At 30.4% G+C, this 24924-nt stretch overlaps 1 protein-coding gene across 1 annotated transcript in view; it reads left to right on the top strand.

Annotated features, from left to right (window-relative positions):
* Positions 1-2861: 2861 nt before the first annotated feature.
* The window catches only part of LOC126768633 (four and a half LIM domains protein 2), a 156659-nt gene continuing 134596 nt past the window's right edge, over positions 2862-24924 (top strand). The window contains exon 1 of the mRNA XM_050486840.1: positions 2862-3172. Within this exon, the coding sequence (XP_050342797.1) occupies positions 3125-3172 (48 nt within the window). The 5' untranslated portion in view covers positions 2862-3124. The remainder of the gene's footprint in view (positions 3173-24924) is intronic.

The raw sequence follows: 24924 nt of genomic DNA, 5'->3' as shown, positions 1-24924 counted from the left end.
ATAATTGAGGGAATTCAATAGAAGCAATATAGTCATTATGTTTTTTTAATTAAAATGTTTTACTTAACAGAAGATGTTTACAAAAAAAGTTAAGTAGTCTTTTTATAAATTAATTATAATTTAATACATTAATATTGCTTTTTTTCTCTACCTTTTAACCTAACTAGGGACCGCGAAACAAATAAATTGAAATAAACGAATTTGAAGGTTTAAATAGTTTCAATTTTTTTTTTGTTTGAAAATCAAAAACCATAAATACTACTACTGGACAAAAGCCTCCTATTCTGTTAACAATAAAGTTAAAAGGTCTTCCACAACGATTATACACGAAACAGTGCAGTAGTGTGAATTATAAGTACAAATTAAGCTCTTGTAATTCGTACTTGCTGGGATTTTAGTTAAGATCCAGATCCACTTGGTTATTTAGATTAGATAACATTTATAAATTGCAAAATAAATGGTTAAAATAATTTTGGTTTACCTCACAAATTACCTGGAAGATGTCGCTAATATAAATTGAAAATGTATCTTATTCAAATTGGCACCTACATGGCTTTCAAGTTGTCACTTTATATGTATCTTTTGTCAGTTCTACGTAAAATTTTCACTGGTTACGAATGAAAATTCTACACAGAAATGCCGGACGAAAACTCAGTACTTATTCTTTTCAAATCCAATGAATTACATGATTATTATTCGATATTCCTTTCTGCGTGATTCATGTATGTGTGTGTACGATAAAAAATAAAAATACATGCTTTATACGATATAAAGTCCTTTCCACAATTCTCATACTGGATTTCAATGCACGAAGAACAAAACAAATATTCAATACAGATCTTGTAAAATAAAAATTGTGCATTGAAATGCTCTATTTTAATACATTCTTTAAAATGGCAAAGCGATCTTTATCCATAGTATTTAAATGGTGAATCGCAACGGAAACTGCTTAAAGGCGTTTATTGCGACACTTGCTTCTTTTTATTTCTTTATCTGTTACGTGCATGTTATATCGTTTGAATTTCTAAATTATAAAAGTAAAATGGTTGAATAAAACCATTTTACTTGGTGGCACGGCTTAGTGCAAGCCCATCTGGGTAGGTACTACCCATTCATCATATCACTTATATTCTACAACGAAACAGCAATAATGTGTATTGTTATGTTCCAGTTTGAAGGGTGATTGTTGAGCCAGTGTAACTACAGGCACAAAAACTTAAAACAAAAGAGGGTTAATATTTCTTACAGTGCCAATGTCTATGGGTGATGTCACCATCATCACCGCTTACCATTAGATGGCATTTGACAGTCTGCCTCCCTACTTTAAATGAAATAAAAACACCCTCATTATTTAAATAGATCTAAATGTCATCATATTAGGCTATTGAAATTAATAGATTAAAAAAAAACATAATAATACTAACTTATTACTTCCATTATGGTTACAAATGTAGCTATCTTATATTAGATTATTTGTCACATTAAACAAAGGTCAGATTCATAAATTTCTAGACAGTGTGTAAAGAAAGTGAGATGTTTATTTGCTAATGCACAGTAAGTAAATTCAATAAAAAAAAAACCTAACATTGTTGCCGACTCTTCTCGATTAAAGCTAAGTTAAGTTTTAGTAGGATACAGATAGATAGATAGTCTTTGAAATCGTTATTTAAACGATTCAAAAGACTTCTTGAAAAGGAACATTTTTAAGTAACAAAAATTCAAAAGATTTATTCTACGTTGGTAGAGTAAGATTTTTATTGAGTGTATAAATAATTTATGAAATTTAATACAAAAGATATAAATAAAATATATAGTACTTATGGGACATTTAAATATGTATTATATTCAGATAAATTTCTCTACAGTAGAGTCGTTCAGTCCATATGGCTGTGCAGCTCTACATAGCGTATGCTACATATAGAATAGTAACAATGAAACTAGCGTTATTCTAACATAGTGATACGCTGTGGAATGTAATATTATTGCTACGTGCGAATCCTTTCATGGCTCTATTTCCATTGGGAATTACCTTATTGACTTGCTATATTCACTACCCTATAAATTTAACATACAATGTAATAAATTTGTAATAATTATAAAATTTAGGTCTATTAATCTTCGTATACTTATCACGATTTGTATTCGATAAGATATTTTCTAAAAAGACGATAGTAGAAGATGTTTTTGAACTTTCTAATTGTGAAATACTTTGATTTAAATTACAAAGCTTCTTATTATGTCATTAAAATCATTAATTGAAGTATCTTTAAATGTGACTTTAGTTATATAAATAGCTTTTTATTTATATTTTAAGATCTTTCACCTAAACTGGTTCTCTTATCTCATCAGCTACGTCGCTGATAATGCGTTGATACTATAAGTGTATGTATTAATGTTTATTCAGAAGGTTGCGATAACATTACGTTCAAGATCCACTGTAATTGCGATCCTGTATCTGCCAGATAAAATGTCGAGGCGAGATGACGTCACCGCCGCAGGCGCAGCAAGATTAACCGGGCGACTGCCTAAATATAGAATGTAAACATCTTAAGTGAATCACTGTATGCTTAAGTTATACGTAAACAATGTGATAATCGGTAGTCAATATATCAAGTTGATATGTTAATGACCTATCTGTAAGTAGAAACCTATGTTACAAAAAAGGGCGCGACGAATCCCAAGTTAGGGTAGGGACCATTACAAAACATAACCTCCAAATGTTGGGCTATTGTCCGGTGTAAAAAATGCAGGCATGGCGTGAGCCGGAACGCTAGCCGGCCGAAGAGCGAGTGCAAACGAACCGTCGAACTCGATTCGAGTCAGTCTCATTCGAACGGAGCAAGAGCCCGCGCGCGCTTACGAACGGTTTCACTCGAATACTCTTCGATAACTTATCACCAAGTAATTGCATGAAGTCATCGATTAAATTAAGTGTAACAGCGTTCCTACGCTTTACTTCACTCTGTTTTACGAATGCCAATGATCCTTCAAGGATATATGTTAAATTTGCGAAATCGCTCGGATGTTCAAGTTTGACAGTGAACTCCACAAGTGTCCGTGAAAAAGTTTTGTGCGATCCGATTGGCTGATTTTGTTTTGATTCGTTTTGTAAAATAACTGAAGGATGAACGGGACGCCAGCGAGGAGACCAAAGAGCGCCTTTTCTGAGACGGTCAGTTACCTATGATGAATTATATCATACATAATACATTTTCTACGTCTAACTCCGATAATGTTATCGCCACTTTGTACTTAAATTAGCATATGATTGTAAGAATCATTTCATTATATTTTATTCTGTAATTTTTAAACGTTGCACATGTGACAAAATCCATACTGTATAGTTAATAGTTTATAAAAAAACTTTGCCGGTCACTGTCAAAGCTAATGGCGAGTGAGATGGTATATGTGAGCAGGACAAAACAAAGGTGATTTGACCGCGTGAAACATATCATTTGTTCCAACCGTAAACTAGAATATTATCGATATTATTGTAGAGCGTTTGAAGTTGTTATTGTAGAGTTCTTACAATACTCTTAGAACGAATGCAGGTAACATGTTCAAACTATTTCAATTGGATTGTATTATTTCTAGAATATGTATTAAAACTATGAGAATTGATTGGAAACTATTTACTTCGAGCACTTGATCTGCCTTAAATGTAACAAACTATTTTATAACAATTCCAACCACTTGCCGTCGAACTGTTTCTCGCGACTTAAATTAAATTGTTTTGTCTCATTCGGGACCAATTTAATATATTTTCTGAGTCATAATGTTTAATTATGCACAGTGTATATAATACCTTTTCCTTGATTATGTTAATTTATAACTATTAAAACAGAAACTAAATTATCAAACTATGACTATCGAAATAGAGTTGATGATTCCGTGGTCCCCCCACTTAATTCTTAGTTTATTGTACATTGGTCATGTTTGAAATCAAGCAGGAGATAAATGTATTACTTAATAAGTAAATTATAATGAGTTATATAATATATACAATTTTTAAGTAATAATAACAATAAACTAAATATGATTGCTTCAAGAGGATATTCGTATTATATAATTTAATTTAAAATCATTTTCTATTCTAACTAATAATACTGGTCAAAACTTCCTTCTAAGCGAAATTTGTCGTATCCAACCGGTTATAAAAAATATTCTTGTTTCATTATCAAATTCTCAAATCGATCTCTGTGTTGTATGAAACAGTTTTTGCATTTTTTTTAAAGTAAAACACTGAGTAATTAATTACTTTTACCTTCATACAAAATGTAAGCATTATGTACTCAATTAGTTCTAAAGTGAGCGTCGCGTATTATTTTAAATATTTATTATAGATATAGATTAGTTTAATATAATTACAATTTATCAATCTAGTAATCTAATCTCCGTTGCGTTAAGTGAAAAAAGTGATTTATGATTGATTGATATAGAAGCAATACGTTTTTATTTTGCAAGAGATATTTATCTATAGTAATAAATGAGAAGACTTTTTTTGTAATGCCTTATAAAAAAATACTAATCTAATATAAATAAAACTTATTCTAGAAGATGTAGCGTTTCAGAGAAGGTTTTAGTTTATACAATTTTTGTAGAAAATGCGCGTTGCAATTTTATCCGCTTTAGATTTAAGCTAAATTTCATGTTCTTTTAATTAATAAATGACTTACAATAAAGTGACTTTTTTTAACACCAACTTAGCATTGAAACCAATATGTATAGTCAAATCATATTGTTTTAAAAAGACAATAAACAGATTCCACCGAAATAAACGATGCCATTTATTATACAATTTTTAGAACTACTATCCAACGAATTCGTTAGTGTCGATACAAAAAAATAACTATTTTTTGACAATACCCTGGAAAAAGTATTCGACGAACGAAAGGGTCGTTTTTCGTTTAAAACTGTTCTATAATTGTAGAATTAAGTCAGTGTCTAAAATGCCGAAATTATACTCTAGTTTAATCATATTTAAAAAAATAAAATAAAGATTTTAACATACTGAACGTATCGATTGATATTGACTAATTTTCAATTCTATTTATCGTTAAATTAAAAATTTACTAAAATGTTATGTTTGCCTAGCTAAGAGCAGACTGCACAAGTCATAATAATAATAGTATATGAGTGTGCACGCAAACTCAAGTGTACTCTCTATTTCTTTAAATCAACAACTTCGACACAACCGTTGAGAGTTAATTTTTAACGTAGAATCGGCGGCTTTACTTGGTTTTCAAGGCACGGGAGTGTAAACATTACTAATATCAAGGCTCTCGAACTCTAACTCCGAAATGCAAACGGCAACTTCTGCTAGGCAGGATTTCAGCATCATGAGCCTAATAAGCCAGCATGTATAGTAATACAGGCGAGACAGTCAACGATTGTTTTACGAAAATAAACTTACCTAAATATTTAGATAAAATACGACAATCACAGTTGTCAATTCGTTGATATAATTTCATAAGAATATATTGATTCAGTTAGATTTAGATGTTCAATTACTCCTTTTGTAGACCGCATGGAAATAGGTCAGAAGCAGCTGTTAAGTCAATCTTTTATTTATCGATGTTTTGTATTAACCTTGACCTTTTAAGTTCGTAAATAATAAACCTTTTTTTAATTAACCTTTTCTTGTAAACGTATTCGTCTGTGATCTTGTCTGTCATATGTAAACAATAAAAAAACCCTTATTATATATGCAAGCCGAGATGGATTGACACGTGAATCTTAGAAGATTGCGCATTTAAATCCGGGGAACAGGTCAGAAATTTCATGTACTTGTGTATTATTTATGTTATAATTAATTCATATTCAAACTCATGACAAAACATCATGAAAATACCACCGTATGTATCCTCCAAACAGCATTGAAGCTTGCTTAATAAGCTTCAAACCTTATCCTAAAAAAAAACGAGGCATTGGACCAGGAGTGGGACATTGACATATATATATAAGTAAATTAAACTATCAGTACATAGTAAGTAAATTTGTCTGCTTATTCGTTGCGGATACACATACGATTTTCAAATTTAAGGTAGCTCACACTTTCAATATGCACATATATAATTTCAATAATGCATATTCAATTAGAAACTAATCAAGCTTAGACAGAAGGTAATTACGTTAGCGTAGCTAGAGGAAATCTTCCGATCGAGCGTTTTTGTAAAGAACGCTAACGCGAAACTAATGATTCTTATTAGTTAGAGAAAAACCGTGTACACACGATGTGTGCCTCTTAAAAATAGTTACTAAAATCCATATGCTTTAAAAGAAGCAAACAACGTACAACAATTTAGTAGTATAAAATAAAGTAGTCGAAATTTTTAATACTTTTTGTACATCAAATTTTATTTTTTATTTTGTGTTTAATTTAATATTTCGATAAAAATATATATTTTGTTATGCTTATTAACTTAATATTATAATATTAATATAACGTTTTTTTATCAAAATTTAATATTAAAATATCTCGGTATTAATTGTAAGCCTTAATTCGTATCCTTACGGAGTCGACGCGATTACCTAGTATATTAAAAATGTATAGCACGTTGTACAATCAGTTAAAAAAAAACCATTATTATACTTATTATTATTTCTTAATTAAAATATCGTATTTATACTCAATAAAGAATGCAAAAACGTACATTTCACATCAAACCTTACGAATAGATGATGTTGTGGTTGATTGTCATTGTGTAGTATTTATTTTATTTTGTTAGAATCACCAATAGGATTATATGTATATTTATATTGGGTGTAATTATCTGTATAAGTATGTATTTTTGTCTGTTGTTCTCTGTTTAGTTGTCTGGTTTCCATAGCACATGCTTTGTACAAGCTTAATTTGGGATCAGATGGCCGTGCGTGAAAAATGTCTCAGAATACTATTATTATTATTATATTACAGAGCCTTAGGTACAAATAAATAACTTATATGTAGTAACAGAATGTATTTAGATTCATAAACCTACAATAACTTTGTATTAAAAATAATTTTGAATATTAAATTATTAATATAAAACAATAAAAATAATGTAAACATTATATTGGGATTGGCTAACATTAACGAATACTGTTTAAATTAAATTGTTAAATATTTTATTATGCCTTTCTGGGGCTGACTGTACCTGTTCTATATTTTTGGTTTGCGTTTGCTGACCCTATAACTTGGTTGCGAGCGATTTTTGTGAAAGTAGATACCTTGCTTACCTGGTGGCCAATTCTACTAACGAATTGTCACTTTATCGCAATCGAATCAGAATCGGAAACGTACCGTTCCTGTTGTAAAATAATAGAATTAGCTCTCAGTTACGATTTAAGGTTTTATTTTGTTAAGAATAGAACCGGAATCGAATCGTATCCGCAATAAAATAGTAGGATTGGTCCCTGTTTACGTGTGATACGCGTGTGTGTACGCTAATGGTATGGTATGTAGTATTTCTTCTTGAATATTTCTGCTCTTGGTAGTAATTGAAATCATGTGCTCTTAAACATGTTGAACATAAGAGTGCTTTCTTCACTTTTCAGAATACCTGTACAGTATAAAATAAAAATGAATCTTTATTCAATAATTATATGTTATTTTTTAATTAAACATTGTGATAATTAAAATACAATAAAATAGTCTGCTTACCATTTGTTCTGTGTTCTTCACTTGCCTTATTTAATAAAAAAATGACGGCCTTACTTAAAAAAACATTGCTTAGCAGATGTTCAGACTTCATTTAACTCGCGCTTTTACTCTGTCATCATTTGATATTCGAAAGAAGAAGACAAAACATTGTTTAAATAATAATCTCCGAAATTACTTTTATAGGTAAAGCCGTGGGCGTTCATTAGAACGTGCATCAGATGAATAACCTCTTTAGTCTAATTTAATATAAGGCAGCATTTAACTGATGTGAATTTAATTCCCAGATCGGACTGGTAAAATTTATTTGGTCATTCTATCTGGAAATTGGAAAGACCAGCCGGAACTTCGGTCTGCTACTATTGTCAATATTCACACTCACGTTCCTCTGAAGAAGATAAAGCCGTAAGGTCGTGCAATTCCTTAATATACGCGAGGCGAAAGAACACACACACACAGTCATCCTTTTAAACAACACAACCTAACCCGAGGTATCTACAAACGACATTTTCAATATTTGGCTGTTATAAGGAAACGTAAGAATAACTTTCAAATTGAGTTAATAAAAATTTATAAGTTAAAAAAATACGATTTCTACAAGGCTATTCGTTTGTACTAAAACTTTTAGCGCGCTTTTATTTGGCAAAACGTGACTGTAAAACTAAATCTAATTAGACAGCTTTTATGAAATTGAAGTCTATTGAACGTTTAATATTATTTCTTTAAATCCGTGTCTCTACAATTGTTGTCCAAGTTTTATATATATTTCAATAAACAATAAGACATGAGCATACTTTCCTAATATCTGTCGATTTACTAACATTATTTTAATCCTAAAATTAAATGAAATTCCTAAATAGTTAAGTCTTAATTTCACATATTCATTTTATACGAGAACAGCAGCAACATTTAGCATTACGAAAAAGTAAGCACCTTCAGTTAATTTATCATAAATATAAATAAGTAGTTAAAACAAACAAACACACCTTTACCATATATGTGTGTGTATATATAATTATAATTCAATTTCTCCACAGATATGTGCGTCTATGCCTCGAGTTGTATTTGGTTTCTTATTTTGTTTTAAATGTTTGTCAGATTTAAAAATTACAAAAACTGACATTTATGATATTAGCAAGGATGTACAATAAATGTCTGTCATTTCAAACTACTCTATGTATTATGAAGAATAATGCAATAAGCTCAGTGATTTCTTTATTACTACACTTTGGTACAAGTTAGGTTACTTACCAAACGTTATATTCTTTAACGTTACACAAAAAACGTTTCTATAAAGCTAATAAAGCTTATAGTGGTTCAATATATGACGTGTCGTTATTGGTAACAGATAGGGCTCGAACGATAGTGTAGACATAGACTATTAATACTTATGGCTTTGGTATACGATACCAAATACTCAATTGACTATATAGTTTAGAGTTAATATGATAAAAGCTAAAAGGACAAAAGTTTATATAATAAATTTAAATTTGGAATATTGATCGAACTTAAAAAAATTTTTGGGATTAATCTTTGTCAGTATCGTCGAAAAAAAATATAAAAATTAATGACATTTTTAATAAATATAATATAAATAGTAAAAGTACCCCGATTCTGAGTATGAGTACTTTGTGATCGATATACATATGTATCTCGTAAATCATAATAACCAATAACCATTATAACCTATACTCATTAAATGAATATAGGATGTATCCATGTGAATGCTCATTTTTTATAATTTGGAAGAATGCAATTACTTTCGATCTGTAATTTAAAAATTGTCTTATCATTGACATTACCTTATAAAATACGTTCGCAATTTCAAGTTCTTATGTGGTAATTACAGAAGGATTACAATCATATTTATTATAATAGCTAGCTACCCGTTCCGGCTTCACACGGATAGTATAAGGATCTAAACAATACTTTTATTCTGAAGGACAAATATACAACTATTTATTTTTATGTATATAGATAGATTCAAAGATAGATAAGTACGCTACGTGACTTATATTATAATTTTCCATTTCAGTATGCGTATTTTATAAGTCCTCATTTAGTTTTACTAAAATATAAACCTATCTATGTAGAGATATATAAAATATATCTATGTATGTACCTACAGTTAAAACAAAAAAAAAATTGAGTATCCGGAATTATTACAATACTGACATTGAAGTACACAAGAAAACAATTTACGTTTATTTTAATTTATAACTTACTATCTTACTTTTAATCGTAATACTTAGATTATTTACAAAATAATTAAGCAATAATCATTTCCCGTGTTTAAAACTAACCTTAATAAGTTCAAATGTTCCACAGACTATGTTTAAAATTGATTAGCGTCGCGTAAAATAAAAAGTATAATTAGATGTTGATGCAATGTTTGTTTAAATGGATAAGTTATATTTTATTAAACTTGATTAATTAAAAATCCACTCGATTATTTTTCACTTTTAAAGCCGTCTTCGATTCGTCGTCGTATTTATTACTTTTTAGAAATTTTAATGTTTGTTTTTTTTTTATCCCATATAGGCCAGCGTTTGACCCTTGACTTGATAAAAATATTGAAAAAATATAATAATAATATGAAATAAAAATTATAAAAAATTACTTATAATACTTATATAATGTTCGTATAAGAACATTTTGAATTTCAATTTAATAAAAAATTCGAGATTACTTATGTTACAAGATGGTATTGAAAATAATGTATTTTCTAACATAACACATTAAACATACCATTTATGGTGAGGAAAATGTAAATAGACTATTTTAGAAAGGTGAATTATTTTTAGAACGCACGATACTGTATGGTGCGGTAATAAAACTGGCCTTTCAAGGCTGTTATTAGCATTTCATAATTAGCATTAAGCCGTGGTAATATCCTTTAGTTTGCCGGGAGCGTTCACGCGAATATATGCCTAATGAACTATGAAGCATAATTTGTAGGAGCAAAGCTTGCGTAAATAGCCCCAATAACACCTCCCGGTGGGAATTGATTTACTAGTACTGCTTTAAAATTAATTCCGGTTTTATGGTTATACAAATTTATAAAACTGAAAATGTTCAATATTGTTATGAGCGTTAATTAATTTTGAATATAGAATCATGTGAATATTGGCGATTAATTTTGTTTTGCTTACGAAGAAGCTTACAAAATATACCAACGAAATAGCATTATATGAATAATTAAAATAAACTGTTTAAGTTTACACATTATGTGAAATAATTTACACTTGTATCTTTTGAACAACGCGCCTTTTTTCATACCATTAGTATAAAAAGGGGTGTCTTTTTGATAAGGTCTATTTTTTTGCTTAAAAATTCCGTCTTTGAACTTTTTAATGTTGATAAAATTTATTATTTCATTCGTATCGATATTGTATTATGCATTTAACATTTAAAATGTTTTCGTTTAATGGTATTATTTTAAATCTAACTTCAATTATCTTTCTGCGAAAACAAGAAACATAAGCGAGTAGAAAGAAAACTCTGATCTGCCTATTTAAACTTTGCACTGAATTGTTCGAAGCAGTCGTTAGGTAGCATTTGTCTCTTAATGCGAACTTGAAAGAACCTGTTTTTGCAGTATCTACTTCAAAGGAAAAATTTCAACGCATTCCCTCAAATGAACTTAACTGAGGGGCCTTGATGACGTCATATATATTTGAAAACCTTTTATTTCTTCGAGTTTAGAAATAAAAGGTTATTAAATATATATGATGAAATATGTAATTAAGATTCTTTCGGGTCTTCACAATTTGTAGGTAATAATATATTGTATAGCGATCGATGATTCCATGTATGGTCCGCATGGGAGTAATAATAAAATATATTGAAAATAAAGTATGTTTTATTAGTGCAAATTATTTCATACTGATCTTGATAAAACTTATTTGCATATATTTTGATTAAATAAAAAATAAAAATAAAATATTTTACTTGAGCAAATTTTCGTTCTTAATTTAAATGGCAATTCAAGGAAAAAGTGTTTTTGCATTGTTTTCACTTGTATGTATATGAATGAGACATCTTATAAATATAATTGCACATAAAACTGCTTATACGTAAGTTGTAAATTATACATACGAAATAAATAAATAATGTACGTTTTTTCGCCCATTAATTTTTTTTATCACTGGTAGTTATTTTACAAAAGTTATCGATTTATACGAAATATACCACAGCAGCCATTATTTCAATATAAAATTCCGACGTTACAAATTTCATACATAAATGTCAAATTCTGATCGGGCTGACAAAAAAGTCGCGTCACTTTTTTCATTTGCTACTTGATAACGCGGTGCCTGTGGGATATGGTACGATTATGCGAAATATGTACGACTACATGGAATTTCGCAATTGGAGTGCATTTCTCAAAAAAACAACTAGGTACGATCGATGAGGTCCTGACCGTGATTAATTGTGTACGTACAATAAAATAAATGAAGTGAATTTACACAAAAGATTATTGTTTACATTACATATGATAATACTACTGACGAGTCAGTACAGATTTTCTGTTTTTACTCAAAATATAAAATATTAAAAAAATATTGCCCCCACGAGACGAAAGATATGAAACATTGGAAATTGATGGTTATTAAATTATAATTAAGGAAAACCAATAAATTAATATGGATTAAAATAAAGAAAAACATTGAATTCCATTAATGAAATATAAATATATATATTGATATACTAATACATATACAGCAACAAAGTGTACACGCAAAGTCCATATTTGACAAGCCGGTTGGCGTGGTTCGATTCCCAACCGACACAGACATTTGTGTGCATTAACATGTCTGTTTGTCCTGAGTCTTGATGTAACTATCTATATAAGTATTTATTTAAAAAAGAAAAATAATATATGTAGTATATCAATTGTCTGGTTTCGTTTCCATAGTACAAGATCATAATTTGGGATCAGATGGCCGTGTGTGAATAATGTCCCAGGATATTATTATATAAGGGAGCAGAGATCGGCGGCGGAGAGGAGAACGATATCGTTGATATTATTTTTTTATATATTCTCTTTTTAGACTATTATTTCAATCTTATCAAACTGAACTCGAAACCGATCTATGAATTATTATAAAAGTTATTATTATGAAGACAGTCAAAAAGAGTTAACAACGTCCACGCTAGCAAAGTCTAATCCGTTTATTTTTATCGCGATTTTTTTTCAAGATTTAAATTGATTTACAATGTTCAATAGTAGCTATAATTTGAACTAAACTTGAGAAGTAAAATGTAATTAAATCAACAAATAACCTTCAACAATCAACCAATTCTTCATTATTAAGATGGAACATTGTTTACGGGAGCACTACAGTGATTATAAATTAAAAAGAGTGCGAAGCACGTGAAACGTACACTACACGAGTCAAAGAACATGTGACACAAGTAACACAAAAAATTTAAGCGATTTATATTGTATATTGAATATATACACTTTGTAGTTAAATTCAGCTAAATTTTGACTTTTAATGAAATTTTACGCCCATCGCACCCTTTTTTTATCACTGGAATAACGCGTCACGCGTTTCCCCCACGGGAACAGTGGGGGGGGGGGGGGGTATGTGGGGCTCACCGGTGTCCAAGACAAGACTGTAAAAAAACAGCGGTACCCTTTCCGTCTTATCGAGGAGCGCCACGGGATCGGTTTCGCACCTGTACAGCAATTGTTACCTTTTTTTTTTTAATGTTTAGAAAAACTACTTTTATTTTATTGTTATGTTGGAAACATCTTGATTTTCACTGTAGTTTTTTTATATTTTTATAAAAAAAAAAACAATTAAATTCAGACAGTGTTATTGTTATTAAGTAACCAGACGTCGTGACTGATGTTGAGTGCTTTTATTTGTAAAGTCTATCAATAATAGATTGATATAGATAAACAATGATAATATAATGATATAGATAACACAATAGTTATTAAAACTTCATACACTATATGCTATTCATTCATAGTCGCTCCGGATGCAATAATATGTCATTGTTTATATTCAAAGTAGAAGTAGCTTTTTCAGTTGAAGTGATCTATAATTATATAAGCCGAGGTGGCCCAGTGGCTAGAACACGGCATTCTTAACCGATGATCGTGGGTTAAAACCCGGGCAAGCACCACTGATTTTCATGTGCTTAATTTGTGTTTATAATTCATCTCGCGCTTGACGGTGAAGGAAAACATCGTGAGGAAATCTGCATGTGTCTAATTTCACTGAGATTCTGCCACATCTGTATTTCACCAACCCGCATTGGAGCAGCGTGGTGGAATAAGCTCCAAACCTTCTCCTCAAAAAGGAGAGGAGGCCTTAGCCCAACAGTGGGATATTCACAGGCTTTTACTGTACTCTGTACTATATACTTCAAAACTTATATTCAGATAATGTATGTTATGTTTTATTATATTATATAAGATAATTCATAAATATACAAAGTGACCTTTAATATAATGCTATAGTGCAATATTTGTGATTTTTTTAGCTTCAAAATTCATTTGTTTGATTGTGTACATTATTTAAATATATACAAGCACACATCATCCTATCCTTATGTGTTTTGAATATTTCAATGAAAATCACAAACGTCCGTTCTAGACTTTTAAAGGCCAGTTCAAGGTAAAGCCATGTGCACATTCAAAGTTTCAAACTTTAATACAGCTGTATTTCAACTTGACTTCAACCATTCGTTTTATTTTATAATAAATTCACGTGCTGAAATAGCTTAATTACTTGGCATTGCCATTCACGCTGTCGTTTAAATAACAATAAATTATTATAAGTAGAGTATATTCACGAATTTCGTTAATGAGCTCATAAAGAATGTTTAAAATTAATGTTAAATTTTATTAGTGACGCTGATGGGCGTAATCAAAATAATACATATTTATACTCTTCAAGTATTACACCAGCTTATCAATATTGTTTTTTTATGTGTCACTCTTAAAAGAGTGAGTGAGCCAGTAATTACCGGGACACAGCATTTTAGATAGCTATGAAATGTGTTGTTTATTCTTCTTGCATAGCGTGTGTTATCGTTATTTTTTAACAAACAATAAGTAAGTTTAAAACTTCTGTATTCAATAACGATGGCTTTGGTCAAATATCATTAATCAAGATCTTTGCTTCTATGTTTTCTTAAGAAAAGTTAAGCATACTTGGTTTTATGACTTCATTAGAAACTGTTACGGCGTTGTTGTCTCTTTTGAACTAAAGTGATGTCGTGGTTTTTATAGGGGTATCACGAGATCGTTTGCGCATCCTACCGTGACGGTGGACCCGCCTATGCGGACCCCAATACCTAGGGGAGTTCTTGGTCTATAGTGAACCCCACTATAAAGAACAGTTACTTTACTTAGTGGTAGGTAGTTATTTTACTTTGTGTTATTGCTAGCTTTCTATATTAACAACACCAGAATACAAGGGCTCCAGTATATCACTTATGGTAATAAAACGTTGACGTTGCGTCAAATACCCCAAAATTATAAATTCATATCAAATTTATATCATATCAAAATTTTGAACCTGTCAAAAATTTGTCAAATTAAAGCAATTTAAAACACTACAAATTCAGGGTAAACGACCAAGGTCACTGAAGCGAGTAAATATTCACAGAGTCATTAATTAAAAGCGTTGCCGCAAAATGAATTCTGTTTCTAATGAACACTTCAAACGCAGCTTTCTTTGAAATTCCACGTTTCGATGCAATTTTGAATAGGTATTTATTTAAAAAAAGAACGACGGACCTTTATTTAAATTAATTTATAATTTTCTAATAAACTTTATTCGACTTCATAAATAACAGTTAAAAGCTTGTACTAAGAATGAAAATATCGAGAGGTTTCTCAAACGCTTTGTTGCAATATTAAAAGTAAATACTTATTATTGCAAATAAACATTTTAAAATACCAATTAAAAAGCAACAAATCTAATATTGCAAGTCTTTGAGTTTACGATCATTTACTATCACCCGACATGATATTCACAATATGTCTCATTCATAGGATTTCACGCCTTTAAATACATCTATTATTATGTAATATTATTTGAGTTAAATTAATACATATTTAATATTCATTTATAATTTTAAATTATATATCTTTGCCGATTGCAAGTGAAACATTTGGACCTTGGAATTGTAGTGCAAAAATATTTAAAAAAAATATCCGTCTCTCTCCGCCTCCATCCGTGACAGGAGGGTTGGTTAATTTTTCGCACAGAGAATCGGAATCGCGATTCAAAGGAAAAAGGCTGCTAGCAATCTTGCCACCATTCTGGGCGACCATGATTTATAAAGGAGCAGTTTTAATTTTGATTAGTGTGTGCTTCTTTGTGTATCAAAGTAATGTAATGTTGAAATCGATATGAGATAACTATTTAGGGATAAAATATCTCGTAAGTGGTAGATTGTTAGACGCACCACTATTATTATAATTTTATGAAAACAATTTTACTGTTCGATAATCCATTTTATTAGTCCAAATCGTTGACATTGCATTCTCTACTGACTTTGTTATAGCATTAATTATTTAATTTTTAAGTCCACAAAAGGTATAGTCTGTGGATGTCCATGTGTGTGTGATGATTTCTTGCTTAGTGTACGCTGTGGATACAAAACGCTTAAACTCGTGAAGTCAACCCACACACGACACATACGCTACCGCTAAGCCACAATGCTAAGTTATTGCATAAAGGGCCAGTACGCCAGTGTACATTATAGGCATATAAGAAAATATAATATAACCATTTTCAGTTAAGACATTATAGTATATACCAGTCAACATTTATAATATGTGTATTTATCTTTCACACCTTATTATATATAATGGAATTACTTTTTTTATATTCTTATTAAATATATATGTATGTATTTACATATGATATGTAGTATATCAGTTGTCTGGTTTCCATAGCACAAGCTTTGTACTAGCTTAATTTGGGATCAGATGACCGTGTGTGAAAAATGTCTCAGAATAAAAATAAATAAAAATAAACAAATAAACAAAGAACTATAATTATATTCAGCTTATCAATCTTTTACATTAAATATTTTGGTCATATCGAGTATAATTATCATACAAAAACAACCTCAACAACAATGGAGCATGTTAAGGACCACATGAGGAAGCAATCAAGCAAAAGCACGATTTTATAAGAAAAATAAAAATTAATTACGTAATACATCTATATATATAATAGTAGTTTTAAAACGAGTTTAATACATAATAGTCGTAGCATTTTTACAAGATATTTGGCAATTTAAATGAAACGACATTATTAAGCGTCGTGGTTCGAGGCGCGTGGCAACTGTGGTGCAATTGGAATGCAGACCCGCTGAATCACCTCATATTTACGAGCTGAGCATAGTGGAGATAGTTTGTGATCTGGTAATATTACCCGCTAGGTGGCGCGGAGGCAAGGGTTTTTACCCTTTTAGTAATACTGAATGAGAAAAGTGGTATTTTTAATCGGGAATTAAAATTGATTTAATTTGGAAGCATCTGCATGGAATCTTCCGAGACATTTATAAACAAAGTGATATTGTTGTAACTTTACGATGCACAGACCATTATGTGGATAAAGCAGCAAACACTAAAAACAGCAGATTCAATTCATAAGACGGGATAGCTTAGCAAACAGGACCTGAGTATCACAAGCGAAGGTTCCATTAATGTTTTAAGAGCCAAATTTGTGTTTGCAATTCATTTCGTATTCAGCGCCGAATAAAATCATCGTTAGGAAAGCTGCATTTGGTCACAAAAAACTATATATACAAGGCTGAGCTGAACGGACTACCAACGCAAAGCCGAAACTATAATAAAGGGACTTGAAATTTGGAAGGAAACATTTGTTTTATAAATTCCTATACTTTACAGAACCACTTAGAAAGATTCTATGAAATTTTGGTTTTAAAAGTGACGTTGAGACCTTAATCTTTAAACCCATCCAATTGAATCATTCTATGTTACCTATGTACCTGTTTTGAAAATAATCTATTATTTTAACAAGCTATAATAATTGATAGTATATTAAACATATTTTATATGAGTTGTTCGTTTAAAGTTAAACTTATTAGTTTGTTGTTTTCTTTCTGAGTTAAAACTATTTGATCTAAGCCGACCGTTAAAATATAATGAATTGGATTAATATTATCTTGCCACAGAATAATGATTCTGTGATCAGGAATAGCGATAACGGTATCAACTCATAATGTATTCTACGTACTCCGTAATGTATTGATAATTTACTTTATTCGCTTTATATTATTATGAAAAAAGACATATTAATTAAATATATTTATATATTTTTTTTATTCTAAAGTTTTTTATTTCATACCTCAATGTCACAAGGGTTCATCATAAAAGCTATTAGGTACAAATATATTTACTCATTTGATTTGACAGCCTAACTTAATGAGTGAAAAAGGTGAGGGTGGTCCTACAAGCGTGCGTGCAAGCACAACTGCACTTTTTATTACCACATTCTCTCAAACTCCATACACGACACGACCGAAAAGTGTTCAGATGTAGGACTAAAGGCTTTACGTGCTTTCCGAGGCATGGCAATAAAAACAAGGCAAACTTCCAGACTCCGGGCTGTTATTGAGAATTTCTCAACAGAAAAATGCAACAACTCTTTACTAACCCGATCTGGAGTCCGGTGCCTGGACTTCTTAAGCCAACAAGGCAAGTATAACGTAGACATATAAAATCATAGCAGAGATTACATATATTTATAATAGTTATATAAAAACTTTCCTAATTTACACATTTGATTAAGAACAGTTAGTCAATAAATGCATATTTAATAAGTATAAATCAAACTCGCTCTAAATACTGTTGACTAACTCTTAGGCATATGCTTGGCTAATGCATTTGACAAGACTAGAAGATAAAATATAAAATTTCGTGAAGGTCGTTTTCTCACTTACGTAATAACTTGGCAAGAACTGTAAGAGCTAAGCTGTCCCAAGATTTGTTTGTTTCTTTAAAACTTCCGCTGATGAACAAACATAGAAACTTTAAACTATTCTGACGTAAATATTTTAGCTGCGAAATATTTTTGAGAATTAAAAACACCTTACCCTCGTGTTTCATATTACAAAACAAATGAAACGGAAGATTAATGAGTAGAGCTATTATGTAATGTAATTGATATCTAAATACTTGTAACATATGTACGTTTAATTGTTTTATAGCACAATGGTTTTGGGGCCGGTTAATGATGTAAAAGTCTTTCCTGACACTTTGGCTATTGTCGTCTCCACTTTTAACATAAGCTATAATTAGAGGGGTAAATAGGAATATTAGAGAAATAAATGATAACCTGCTACCGTAACATGACTTTTATTTTTATTAATTACATTGGATCACCCTTAAAATATAATCTAATCAATAAAAATAGACAATTTGATAAAAAGTTCCTTTACACTAAATACTATAAAGTTGTAACTTCTACGAGTAGTAAATAGCATCCCTTAAATAAAGTGTATTGAGAGCCGTTTCTGGAAGTACCTATTTTAAGTTTTATCGTACAAATCTAGAATTCTAACCAAATTAAGTTTCAGTTACAGTACAGCCTAGTGGTAAGAACGCGTGAATCTTAACCGATGATCGTGGGTTCAAACCCGGGCAAGCACCACTGAATTTTCATGTGCTTAATTTGTGTTTATAATTCATCTCGTGCTTAACGGTGAAGGAAAACATCGTGAGGAAACCTGCATGTGTCTAATTTCATTGAAATTCTGCCACATGTGTATTCTACCAACCCGCATTGGAGCAGCGTGGTGGAATAAGCTCCAAACCTTCTCCTCAAAAGGGAGAGGAGGCCTTAGCCCAGCAGTGGGACATTAATTAAGTTTCATGTTTAAATTAATTTCAATGTTGCAATAAACAAATATGTTAATATTTTAATAGTGTTTTTCTAATTTAAATGGGCAAGAAACACAGAATTTTCATTTGCTTAAATAGTGTTTATAATTCATCTCGTGCTTGACGGAAAAGGAAAAAAACATCGTAAAGAAACATGCATGTGTCTAATTTCACTGAAATTCTGACACATGTGTATTCCACCAACCCGCATTGGTGGTGGAATAAGCTACAAACTTACTCCTCAAAAAAAGAGAAGAGGCCTTAGCCTAGCAATGGGACATTCACAGACTGTTACTTTACTTATATCAAGGAGGTGAATGTAAGCATTACATTTTGTATTGTTTTTAGCTTCACTTTTAAGCTTTAATACACTTTGTAATTTAAAAAAAATTGTATAATGACTTGCATAATATTTAGTCTGTTATTAAAAAATAAAAACTGCATTATGAATGTAATAGAAAATACAGATAAAAACATATATTTAGTTTAATGTCGTAATTACTAAACTTAATTGGACCGTGGGTAAAAATTCTATTATAAGTAAATCAGTCAACAGACGGTCACTGAACTCGAAATAGAATAAAATAAGATTACTTAGGGAAAATTATATTAATACCAATGGCCACCACATTTACAGACATGATGGACTGATCCTGGTACAAACTTTAGCACTGAATTATCGGCAATGAGCAATGATATTACTATAACAATTATTTTTAATTCAAATATTTCTATACTTACAAATTTTCGATTTCGTAATTTCAATTTTTATTTTTTTATTGACTTTTTCTATTGATTAAAAAGTCACGATGTTGGTGACATTTAGGTTATATTTATGTTTTTCATAGATGTTATACATTGTGTTGACCACAAATATATAATATAGGATAAGAGCAAGTAAATGATGATTTACGTACATACATATGTATGTAACAAGACTTTTCGATGATAAACATATTACCCAAAATCCATTTCGGTGTTTAGACATATACTAAATATAAAAAATAAATAATTAGTCCATTAATAAAATTTTGATTCACCCAATGATAGGTTGCTATTAACACAGGCACTGTAAGAATCCACTTCTTGCCCTGATCCTTCAACCTTAACCTTTAAGAAGTTATGTTCTTCGTGGTTATTTCACTGACTCACGCACCAAAACCGAAGCCGGAAGCTACGGTGTTTTGCGGTAGATTTATTAGTGGATACCCTCCAGACGAGTCCTTACAAAGCCGTGCAACTACCATGCTATAAACCAACACTTTACTTACATACTTGGTAGAAATCATCTTAAGGAATGTTAATTAAACAATAACTTTGATATCACCGGCTATTGTTTTCTAGAGCGGAAACGAACTGTGGATCTCTAACGTTCTGTTTGTTTCGCATTGTTTACTTTATACAATGAGAAACGTTTGATTTCTTATAATACTTCTAGTAGAATTTGACTTATATTTAATTAAAACTAATTGAAATAAAACAAAAATAACTGTTTTGAACATTTGTTGTATAAACGAAATATGTTTGTTAGTATACGTACCTGAACTAGTCATAGAAAAGTTAAGTAAGTAATATGAGACTAATATCCTTGATATACATTTCAAAGTTATTTAAAGCTTGTCAAACCAGACGTCCCAAGTTGAGCACATGTCTATAGTGATAATAACATTATCAGCAATCTTATCTTTATTTATATTAACTCAATGATTATTTAGAGTTATCGATAAATATTATCCAATTATATTTACAGAAGAATTGAAGGGTGTTTGTAAATAATAATTAATAAAGAGACAGTATATATTTTTATTATACCCCCCCCCCCAATTATATTGGTTGACATGTCATTTGGCACACATAAGCTGATATTTCACAAATTAATAGTTTTTGACTGTGCAAATGAAACCAATCTTGAAAAACAAAGATTATTGATTTGTCTATATGAAATAATTACACAGAATTTACTGAAATAATTTTAATGAAACTGCGTCTATTCAACACAACAACAAGAAGTGACTTTTAATAATAATGTCCTCCAGACCGATTTAAAACTCAATAATTTAATTTTAAATTTTTTATTTGACCTGGGATTTGAACCCAGGACCTCCGGGTCTTCCGCTTTACATCTAGCCACTAGACCAACGAAACAGGCTTTTAATACCGACATTTGAAATACGCACATACATTGGTATATTTCATATTAAACTATATAAATCAAAAGCTACGGAAATGTTATATTGCAAAAATTTGTGGGCGGGATCAATTGCTCTCCCTTTGATCCATGACACGAGTGCGCAGCGCTTCTAATTCGGGCTATTACTACTATTTATTGGCGGAAAACAACATCAGTAAGACCAACATCACCACGGAGGCAAGGCAATATAATCCTGGATAAACATCAAGGTGGCTTTGAAAAAGTGTAACAGGATAAATAGTTCCACCACTCAAAGTAAAAGCCATTTTGCACCTTCGGTTAGTGTGACATTAGCCCAATAATTCACTTAGCTTGTTCCGACGAACTGGATTAGCCCCAATACGCTTAAAATATATTCTAACTCACAATTAAATCTCTGACAAAATGTTCTTCATGCACTAAATACAATTACGATAGAACAGGGACTCATATATGTGTTCCATTTTGTAATTGATAGCTACAGTATCCGGGGTATCGTTCATTTTAATATTGGACGTAAGGAAGGAAAATCGTGTAAATATGTTTATCGAAAATATATATATTATATATTAAATGCTAAAATATTTTTCACTAAATAAAAGGTAAATATTTTTCATAGATTTTTTCATACACATTTTAGATAGAAAGAGATAATAACAATCCTACGTTGTAATTTTTATCTGTCATGTGATTTCTCATTTCCAAAACAACAGTAAATTATGATTAAGGAAAAACCAGCTACTTAATCATTATACGGGCTGATTAACTGTTCAATTAGTAAAAGCAAATCTGTAGAGGTGGTGGCAACACTCTCTAGAAAACGAACATACATATTACTAATACAAAAACTCTTTATAGTATACACCATTAACCCATTCCCTGCTTTTTTTTGCCTTTAGTTATTACAACAGGACATTCCTGCAATTCCATGTTGGACGCCGAAGACATTCTCTTATATCTGATACGCACATGACAAAATCTCAAACATCTAAACATAATTTCATTATCTCTACAAATAATTATAAAAAAAACATCAGCTAAAACTTGCAGCATCTTAAGTACAATTTAGATTTAAGGACGCCCATTATATCAAATAATTTGTCAAATTGAATATATCAAATGCTATTTTTTTATGTTAGGAAGATTGATTTACTTTCTTCTTAATATCACTTTGCGGCCCCTTGGCTATGCTCAGTAGCCCCGTAATAATTCGCTTAGCCGGCTACACGAGGCTGGATAAATTATGTTACGCTTAAACTGTCAATATGTCCTGTATTCTTCGTTTAATCTTCTTTCAAAAGAACGGTATACAATAAGATTATAATAAAACTTAAACTTTTATTTTTAATTATTTAAAGCCAAGCTGGATACAATAAATTAGGTGGTACCGCACATTATCACAAAAAATAAGATTTAAAGAATTATTTAGCAATATTGTATAATTCACATTTCAATCAATCTGTAAAAAAAAACTTATAATAATTAGCAATTAAAGATGTAAACACTTTTTGCATTGAGAGTTAAAATTTAAAAAAAAACCTATGTTGATTCCAACGTCCTTAACTAAAATTTAAAAATGAAACGTTTCTAATGAAACAAAATTTTACTTATTTTTTTTATCATCAACGTGTCCGTGTTATGAAAGTCCAAATTTTAACGATTGTTGTTAAGTCTGTTGCGTGCGGTGTGACTATGTTTAATGAATACATATTTTATTCCAATAAATTGCCTAATTCTAATAAATATGAATAACAAATTATGGCAAGAGCAAATTTTCCTGGTTTAATCTATACGACACTTTTGTACCAAGAAATATGATGCTTTTCATATATAATGAAGTCATATACTTGATAGGGGACAATTAACAAAAATAAACGATTATTATTATGAAACGTTGTGTGCAATCCGGATATGAAAGGACGTGTTTGCACTATTGTCGTCCTCGAACTGCGTCAACTGTTCATCGCATAAATATTGACTCGTCACGATCCGAAATTCAGTGAAATGGTATTTAATTATCAACTGTCCTATAAACATTTAACAATGAAGTGATATAAAATTAAAACCGGAAAGTGTTTATCTGAATATTGAAACATAATTTAATCTCTAGCCGTATTTTCATTTTAACGTAACACACGTACCCGCATATTGGGATCAAATGATCATATAACCAAGACTAAATCCTTCATTACATTTTTATTTAATATGTTTTTACATTTATTTAATCTTTAATCAAATAAATATATTACATATAAAATAATATGAGTTGAGTTTTTTATTAAAAGATTTTCAATTCGTACGAGTATGAAGAATTAAGACTTTTGTGCTTAATAATGGGTGTCAGACCGCTGTTCTACCCGTAATTTAATCTAAGTGCAGTTATATTATAGCAATTTAAGTTAGCTTATTAGATTTTATTTTTCGGGAAGTATATGTTGCTCAGTGACTGTCCTACTTGCTGCTTAGATTAACATGACAAGACACATATAGTGTCTATCAGCAAATAATAAAAACTTTATTATTCGTCATAGAGATGTAATTATAATTTAACTTGAAAGATTTCAACCATATTACTATTTCATAAAAAAGAAAATACTTTTTAAAGCATTAAAACTATTCGATGTAGAAATAGTTCCATGGTTTAACCGCAAGCAACAACAGTTGCAGTGATACAGTCGAGAAATAAGTAAAAAAAAATACTGAACGAAACAGCGCAATCAAGTGGAATATATTGACGACCAGTCTGCTCGTGCAATATTCACACATTTTTCTAGAACAAACTCTCTTGACCGGTTGTTGTTGATTTTATGAATAGTTTTTTTTTTCAATAAAATTTCGAAAAGCACTGGGTAGCAATAAAATGGCCGATATTAAGTTCGATTAAATATCCAGTTCGGAATAGAATGCTGCGTAAAGGTAAATATTATTTTACATCATCATTATTTGTTGCAAAAACGTTACAAGCGTATAATCAAAAGTAATCAACCAAATCTAATTTCTTCATATCAGTGAGTAAAATGTTGCCATATACATTTTAAGCTTTTATTTCAAATTTTAACAGTTGATAAAGAGTTTTAGCTCTGTTTCCGTAAGGATATTTAGGGTTTGCGCGGCACTTACATTGTTGTTGGCAGATGTGAAGTAATAATTCTCGATACAATTGAATCATTGTTTAACCTTTGACGTTATGTTATCGTCTATACGACTGAGATGTCAATAACTTTAGAA

This window comes from Nymphalis io, chromosome 5, assembly GCF_905147045.1.
Source record: "Nymphalis io chromosome 5, ilAglIoxx1.1, whole genome shotgun sequence".
Lineage (NCBI taxonomy): Eukaryota > Metazoa > Arthropoda > Insecta > Lepidoptera > Nymphalidae > Nymphalis > Nymphalis io.
The sequence above is the reverse complement of the archived record's forward strand: the minus strand, read 5'-3'. Positions and strand labels throughout refer to the sequence as shown.